Here is a 9,139-nt window from a genome sequence, read left to right on the forward strand (position 1 = left end):
TCTTGCATCAAAACGCAACCCAGACCTTGATACGACGCATCACAGTATACCTCAAATGTCTTGGTTGTATCCGAAATTGCCAAGACTGAAGTTGTGGTCAACCTTCTCTTCATCTCTGTAAAGCATGCTTCACAACTATCTGTCTAGGAGAAAGGCTGGTCTTTGCGAGTAAGTTGGGTCATGGGACTCACCAATTTAAAGAACCCTTCTACGAACCTTCTGTAATAACCTGCCAATCCTAAGAAACTCCTTATTCTGACACCGTTTGGGGTCGCTCCCACTTCATTACTGTATCAATCTTTGCTGGGTCCACTGAAAATCCTTGCGGTGAGATCACATGACCAAGAAACTGAACTTTTTCCAGCCAAAACTCGCACTTAGACAGTTTCCCGTTCAATTGGTGCTCTCTGAGTACATTCAGCACAACCCTCAGATGGTCAGGATGTTCCTCCCGATTCTTGAGTAAATAAGAATGTCGTCAATGAATACAATGACAAACTTACATAACCACAGTTGGAAAAATCTATTCATGTTGTCCTTGAATATCGTCGGGGCATTGGTCACTCCAAACAGCATCACCACGTATTCATAGTGACCATATCGAGACCTGAAGATAGTCTTCTGAACATCCTCGGGTTTGACCAAGATCTGATGATACCCAGACCGTAGATCAATTTTAGAGAATACCATGCTCCTCTCAGCTGGTCCAACAAGTCGTCAATTCTGGGTATTGGATATTTATTCTTGATCGTCAGCTTATTTAGTTGACGGTAATCCACACAGAGCCTTGAGCTCTCATCCTTCTTCTTAACTAATAGTACTGGAGCTCCCCAAGGTGACGCACTAGGCCGAAAAAATTTCTTCTCGAGTAGATCTTCGATCTGCTTCTTCAACTCAGCCAACTCCACGGGTGCCATTCTGTATGGTGCCATTGATACTGGCCCAACTCCAGGAATAAGTTCAATAGCAAAGTCTACATTCCTGCTTGGCGGTAATCCAAGAACTTCATTTAGAAATACGTCTACGTACTCATCCACTACTGGTATGCTTCTGATTAGAGCAGTTGTACTTTTCTTCTCTGTCTGAACCACTATCATGAAGTAGGAGGCTCCTTTTGTCTCTTCTTTTTGTGCCTCACGAGTAGAGATTAAGGTTAACCCTTCAGATTTTGGGAATATTACACTGCGCTGTCTGCAATCAATTACAACGTGATTGTTTGACAGCCAGTCCATTCCTAGTATCACATTCAGTCCCTCCAATGGCAAGCAAATGAGGTTCACTTTGAACCTGCGCCTTGCCACTTCTATAGAGCATCCAACACAAACTGAGTTGGTTGAGACTTGCCCAGATGCAGGTGTCGAGATCGTCAAGTCACACCCCAAGTCGCAGACTACCAGTCCAAGTCTACTCACGCATTCCTTGGAGACGAATGAGTGAGTAGCTCCTGAGTCAAACAACAGCAAGACACTATGGTTAAACAACAAACATTTGTCGAGGATGAGGTTACCTGACTGAATGGCGTCAGTGCTGGTCAGGGCAAAAACTCTCCCAGCAGCTCTCAATCTCTTTGTTAACACCTTTTGTTGTTTATTCTGTTGTGGTGTTCCTTCGGCCGGCTTCTTATTGGGACATTGCCTTGCATAATGTCCCATCTGCTCGTAGTTGTAGCACTTCACATTGTCAGCAGTACCTCCTAAACTTCCTATAGCCTTGGTACAGTTTCTGTGAAGATGCGCACCTTCGCATTTATAGCATCGTAGCCCTGGAAAGGACAATTGTGGCCTGTTGTATGGCGTCTTCTGCTACCTGGTATCCGAGGTATTCTTCTGCGTCTTCATGACCCGACTGGGTCCGATCTCCAACTCCTCCCCAGTTCTGGCCTGCTATGTAACATCCTTACTGGAAATTACTTATTTAAAATAAATAATTAAGAAAATAAATTCAACATCAAATTGTTATTATTCCCCAAACATGGGAAAATATTCATAAATTACTCCAACAGTCAACGATCAACTAAAGCTACAAAAATGGTATTATTAAAAATTTTAAAATCCAATAAAATAACAGAATTTATAAATAGTTCCTAGCTTGAATCCCAAGCTAGCCCCTTTCTCCGTCTCAGGTGTTAGCAGCATCACCTGTATCATTAACTGCTCTCGTGTAAAGAATTACACGATCATTGTCAAGCACAAACAAAAAGGGTGAGCTCAAAAGAATATAAGAAACATATCAATTAAATAATATAAATACACCCAATTATATTATAATAGCTAGACCATGGTCAAAACCTTAATACCCCTAAGGCTTTTCAACCTCCAATTCAACAACAAAGTTAACCATGGACTTAGGATTTATGATGCTCACACGAACCTGCCCGCTCGTGGTCCTGCCTCTACGAACCTCCCCGCTCGTAGTCCTACTCTACGGACCTACCCGCCCGTAGTCCAACACATGTGATCCACCAGCTACGTACCTCTCTGCACGCAACATCTCTCAATTGTGAGCACGGAACATACGAACCTACCTCTCTCGTATCCTCACAGGAGAGTAATTGAGTATGAACCTCCCCGCTCATATCATCACATGTTAACCACCATTCATGAACCTACCCGCTCATGGCACAACATCTCCTGATCCACGTTCGCACCAATGCGTACTACACACACAAACTGCACTAAATTCGCTTGGGCTAGAAGATTTGGCTTGAGCGACCAGGCCTGTCTCACTTAAGCTAATCTTTCTTGCCTGAGCAAGCGTGCTACCCTAGTTTACCTGTGAAGTCTCACTTAGGCGAGCTCATCTCGCTTGGGCGAGATCTCTTTTCGCTCAACACAAACATCTCTCGCCTAGACGACAAGACAGCAAAACACACTCATCATGTCCCGATTTCTCGTTTAGGCAAGTACCTCTCGCCTGAGCAAGGTGCTTTGTCGCTCAAACCATGGGCTACTCGCCTGAGCGACACCCTCGAGCACAACCTCTAAACCTCTCGATTTCTTGCTGAGGCAAGATACTCTCGCTTGAGCGAGACGCTCGAACAAAACTATATTTTGAGTCTCTGCTATTTTCACCTAAGCGAGCTTCACTCACCTGAGCAAAAATATCAGGCGTCTCCTCTGTTTATGCACAAAACACCAGAAAACCATACCCCATACCACAATCAATCATTACCAATCAATCCAAAAACAATGCATAAGTCATATGGACATTATTTAGACCCAATTTGACCACCAATTTCGAGATTGAACATAACATATCATAAAACACAAATAATACCTCTATCATATTCATACCAGGCTATAAGGTATTGTTCAACAAATATCCAAATAACAATCTTTCCAATTCATAACACATAGGCACGAGAATTCATGGCAAGCAAGCATAAAATTATGTGAATAGAACTCTTAATCATGCACATAACCTAATACAAGAAAATAGCTCCCCTTACTTGGAATTTCTTGCTCCAATTGGGTCTTCTAACCTTAGCTTTGTAATACCCCCAATAACTCCCCTTTGCTCTTCCCACTCTTTCACATTCAAGTCACCATACATTAGCAAAAATAAAGAAATCAGTTTCGTTCTCAGCAAGGTTTGAACACACAACCATGAAATCACAAAGTCAATGCACAACCAATTCAACCAATTATGTTTCGTGATAATTCCTATAATTCTATAATTATGTTATCACTCAACATAACCATTCATATTATTAAAAAAATTAATAATAAATCAAACAACACATAAATGGCATACATAGGACTCAAACCCAAGTCCTCTCACACAAACAAGTACTCTCAACCATTTGAGCTAGTACTTTTCCACGTCACAACAATTAACATTAAATGTCATAAAGGCTTCTACTACCCGCATTTATTAAATAATTATTTATTTATTTATTTAAATTTCTCGGGTCTTACATGCTCCACCAGAATAGGGAACTCTTTGATTCGTAGGGGTACAAGGAACCTGCGTAACTCGTGCTTCAATCCATCCTCAAATTTTCTATAGCGCAACTCTTCTGTAATCGCCTGCGAGTAGAACTTCGTCAAATATTCAAATCGATCTACACAGGCCTGCACAGATCGGTTGCCTTGCTGTAGGGTGAGGAACTCTGCCTCTAGAGCATGTTTGGCTGAGTCTGAAAAGTACTTCTCTAGGAACCTCTTTTGAAAGTACACCCAGTTCACCTCCTCTTGTCGGGTCTGCATCTGCTCCTGCATCCCCGTCCACCAATACTCGGCATCGCCAACTAATAAAAAGGTGGTGAACATCAACTGTTGCGCCTAAGTGCAAGTTAGAACTCTGAATATCTCTTCACACTCTATGAGCCAAGTATCTACCTCATCAGGAGTAGCTTTGTCGCTAAACTTAGCTGGCTTGTGCCTCAGCACATCCTCCATAGTAACTGCCCTAGCAGGTGGAACCATAGCTCTCGGTTGCACTGCCACCGGCTGCATCTCATCGACCATTTTGTGGATTGCATGTGCAATCTCGTCGATTCCGACATCATTTCTCCTTCTCCTGTTTGCCATAACCTGGATGCACCAAATATTCAGCTGGTGATTCAGACAACTTTAAGTTCAATGTCACAAACAAGTAAAACAATATATTCACAATTCAAATGTGATAAGCTCACTCCCCAAAGATCCCAATAAATCATTGAAATCACGGCTCTGCAACCAAATGTAACGTCCTAGTCAGAAATTACTTGTTTAAAATAAAAAGAAATGAAAATAATAATAATAAACCTCATTTATTATTGAGTAAATTTCCAAAACGCGGAAAAATTTAAAACATTTCAACGTGCAAAATTATGAAGAAAACCCTACATTGTTAAACTATTACAAATTATAAAGTGTTTATAAATCCATTACAAAATAGTTCATAAACTCCCATAAAAAGAAACTAGTAAAACTCTCATAGTTGTTCACCACTTTGTCTCTAGGCATCCACACGCTCACTTGCATCAACATTTGCTCTCATGTAACAAGTTACATGATCATCGTCAAACACATACAGATAGGGTGAGCTCAATTATAAACAGACAAGTACAACATGGCATAATTAAAGCATCTCATAACCATGACCCATGTTAGCATCCCCACACCACAACCCTTCATTTTATAAAACCTTATGTTGGACGCCTCATGATTCTACACCTTTTGATGAGTACACTGATCGATCTTTGCTATAGGAGTATCTACTCTCCCTTTCGACTACAGGCAACCACCTAATAGTCCACACGCGAGAATGATTTGTCACGGCCACAATCCGCGACACCAAGTGGAGTTCCCCAAAATGAACTGCAGTCTGTAGTTGTCCCCAGACTACCAAACTCAATCAGTTACACTAAGATGGCAATCTTTTGGAACCTCGTTGTACGAGCCACGATCTCGCACATTCCACTGGACTTCATAAACTACCAGGCTATAACCTCAAGTGACCACTTGTTACCCCAATACAAGTTACACTCGTAACTGGACCCTCAGCCAAAGCATCGCATCATGACCTTCATCCAAAGCTATGTAGAAATCCTCCTCGCGATCCAACTCTGCACTCAAAACCGCCTGGCGCACCTCTCGTGTAACATCCCAATCGGATATTACTTAATTAAATTAATTAAAGAATATAATGAATAAAAACTTCCACTTTTATTAAGTATTTTCCCAAAACGCGGGAAATTGGAAAACTTTACTTGCAGCATAATTCAAATATTTGCAATTACTTTATTACAAAACCAACCAAAGTTCAACATAATTATAAATAACATCAAAATCCTTTAAATGAAAATCCTTTCAAAAGCCCCCAAGTAGACCCTGCACTCCACCTCTAAGCATCACCTGGCTCACCTACATCATCATCTGCTCTCAGATAACAAGTTATCCGATCATCGCCACACACAAATAGATAGGGTGAACTATGCACAACAGACAATTAAATATGAATAAACCCTCGCCCATCATGCGATCCCACAATGTCTTGAAATCTCTCGCTCATGACTCACTACCAAGCACATCCTGGACCTCCTATGGACTTAGTCCTTCAAGCCCAAAAGGCTAGCACAACCAGACTCCGCAGCAGAAACCGCTTGGCACTGCCTAAGCGTCGCCAAGTGAAACAACACACAAATTTTTGTGAATACCCCATTATAGTCCCCTCAAGATGGGTTAGATTACCTTACCTTTTATATTATATATATTTAGATATATATAATAAGTATACTTTAATTATTTATAATACCAAAATATAAAATAAACCATTATATTATTACTACCTGTTAACGAATATAAATTCTTATATATATAATTCCACGTACAATTATTAAAATAATGTACTTACTTGTGAAACTGGTAGCAAAGCAAAAAAAAAGGGAAAGCAATTCCTGTGGTTATAAAACACTAATGCACCCATCACACACTAAGGCACCAATTGTTAAAATAATGTCGTTTTACTTATCAAACACTAAGCACCAATAAATCAAAGTGTAATATAAGAACAAATAAAAGCTAAACTTCACGTGAGAATAAAGCAATAAGGAAGCAAAAAACATGTAAGAGAAAGTACTGATGCAACAAAAGCTTTACACTAATACATTTGAATTTGAGTGTGGTATGAAAATAAGGAAAAAGTATTGCACCATGAATAAAATAAGGAAAGGAGAACACATTAATCCCCACTGTAACCCAAAATAACAAGAAGCAAAATTTTAGGCGGAGAAAAAAAAAAATAGAAACAACACAATCTGAAAACTTGCACCTTGATTCAAGTGTGAGAACCCAACCACAGTTTCCTAAGCATGAAGAGATTATTTCAATGTGAATGAAAAAGAAGAAAGTGAAGCAAAGTCTAAAGTCAATGAAGATGGTTGCACACAATTTCTAAAGTTAGCTGTCAAATCAGCCACTACAATTCCCTAAAAGAATTAATATGAGTCTTTGTATAGTAAACCACGTGACTCCACACCACTTAAAGCACGATATTCTCATGTAAGACTTAAAAGCATCCTAAAAAATAAAGATGTTACGTGAAAAGTGTGGTTACACCTTAAATCATCATAAACCAATATATATATATATATATATATATATATATATATATATATATATATATATATATATATATATATATTAAAACCCAAGTCTTCTTCTCCCTTACTCTCTCAAGTTTTCAGAATCCTCTTCCCCTCTTGGTTCTATAAATTTTGTTATATGGAAGGTCTCCACTCTTTTCACTAATTCCCTATTTCAATCACTCTTAATCCATTCGAACCCAACACTATTCGATTATCAAGCAATACACAAGTCATTTAACCATTCCATGTTTCTTGTTATAACTCGCACGTTATTAAACCTAATTATATCCCACACATTCAACACACATGAAAATAAATAATAATTAAATTTCACACAATTAGCATAAGTAGGACTTGAACCCAAGTCCTTTCACACAACCAAAGTACTCTCAACCATTTGAGCTAATACTTTTCCACATCATATTCTTCTAACTAATGCTATTAAATGCTCCTTCCAATTTCTCATATTAAAATTAAATATTTAATTATATTTAATTTTTACCAGGTCTTACATCTCGTGTCGCTAGGCGAAACTTGGCTCTAGACCGCCTGATGCACCTTTCACACCGTCAAGTGCCAAGCGCCTTCCAGGACTTCTGCCACACCAGTTCCGCCTGGCGGAACCAACCTCGCCGCCAAGCGCCACGCGCGTGTAGTGGTCACTACCATTGTTTTAGGTAGCTATCGCTTGGCGGCTCGCCCTGCGCCGCCAGGCGCCATACCAGTAGCACAATGCTATTGGTTTTGACACATTAAACAAGTCCTAAGGGACCCCAATCACACAATACGCAAAAATCATAGTACAACTACGATGATCCAGTTATAAGACTATAACTAAATTACAATCCACACACCTAATCATGCCACCAAAATTGTCAATATTACACATACACTTTAAAATAACACAACCACTAAATCTGCCAATGACCAATGACGCATACAGTCTATCCCACCACATGTATAATCAATCTCATACATCTAAGCATAGTCATCGGACTGAATTGTACTCTCACACACTTCACTTAGCATATTTTCTCCATTAATAACATATTTTTCCTCAAACAGTTGGAAGAATAGCACACATCAATTGAAATATAAACCATTCCGATTTCAGCTCATGTATAGTTCCCAATTAGGTATAGAAACCATCTAAATTAGTCCAGCCTACTATTTATGTGCATGCAACCCTAATCATCGCAAGGTTATACATAAACTCCATCTATATTACATACATGTTTACTTATCCATACCTTCTACACGCTAATTCAGTTTTCACATAAAATTATTCAATAAATCCCAATTTGCAAAATTATAGAACAAACATCAAATCTGGCCCTATTTTGAGGTGTCGCCTGGCGGCAATTCCTGTGCCGCCAGGCAGTGCATCCAAACCTGGGTTTCTGCCAGATTTTTCTAGCACTAGTCGTGAACCCCAACAACCTAATTGCAATACCAACCTTCACACTAACATAACTTAACAAGTGCACATCAGACAGGTTTCATGCTTGGTTCATTTTAACATTATTTCCATAAACTTGGGTTTCTGCCAGATTTTTTTAGCACCAGTCGTGAACCCCAACACCCTAATTGCAATACTAACCCTCACATTAACATAACTTAACAAGAACACATCATACATGTTTCATGCTTGGTTCATTTTAACATTATTTCCATAAAACCAGCGCACCAATCATTGACCTAATTCATGCTTATTTATCACCAACCCCAACATAAATCCTAATTCCCACATTCATTCAAAAGTTCATGCAATTTCCACCAATTAAATAATTGCAAATCATAATTCACCATGCCAATCGTATACGTACAATAGAAATCCAATTTAAGCACCACAACACCACTGACAAACCAAACAAAACAGGGAAAATGGTCATGCAGTATAAGTCGCCTAGCGGGTCACCATCAGCCGTCAGGCGGTTCATAGAAAACCCATAAAATTTGGGTTCTGCGACATGTGTCGCCTGGCGGCACATAAACTGCCGCCAGACGGTTTCTGGAAATCCCAGAAACACGAACAGAATTCAGGATTTTTAACCCAATGCAATGATC

At 39.5% G+C, this 9,139-nt stretch overlaps 1 protein-coding gene across 1 annotated transcript; it reads right to left on the reverse strand.

Annotated features, from left to right (window-relative positions):
• Positions 1-250: 250 nt before the first annotated feature.
• LOC114165566 lies at positions 251-7,741 on the reverse strand. Its single transcript, XM_028050155.1, has 6 exons — positions 7,640-7,741; positions 4,341-4,535; positions 3,918-4,283; positions 1,807-1,880; positions 597-1,722; positions 251-457 (listed from the first exon to the last, which is right to left on the reverse strand). The coding sequence occupies exons 1-6, from the start codon at positions 7,739-7,741 to the stop codon at positions 251-253; spliced, it is 2,070 nt and encodes a 689-aa protein (XP_027905956.1).
• Positions 7,742-9,139: the final 1,398 nt, after the last annotated feature.

Source organism: Vigna unguiculata, chromosome 10, assembly GCF_004118075.2.
Source record: "Vigna unguiculata cultivar IT97K-499-35 chromosome 10, ASM411807v1, whole genome shotgun sequence".
Taxonomy (NCBI): domain Eukaryota; kingdom Viridiplantae; phylum Streptophyta; class Magnoliopsida; order Fabales; family Fabaceae; genus Vigna; species Vigna unguiculata.

Coding starts and splice junctions, on each gene's coding strand:
- LOC114165566 (XM_028050155.1), bottom strand. CDS start 7,741: ATGGTAGTGACCACTACACGCGCGTGGCGCTTGGCGGCGAGGTTGGTT. Junction 4,536..7,639: donor AAGGCGCTTGGCACTTGACG/GTGTGAAAGGTG, acceptor TGGTGCATCCAG/GTTATGGCAAACAGGAGAAG. Junction 4,284..4,340: donor ACAAAGCTACTCCTGATGAG/GTAGATACTTGG, acceptor ACTTGCACTTAG/GCGCAACAGTTGATGTTCAC.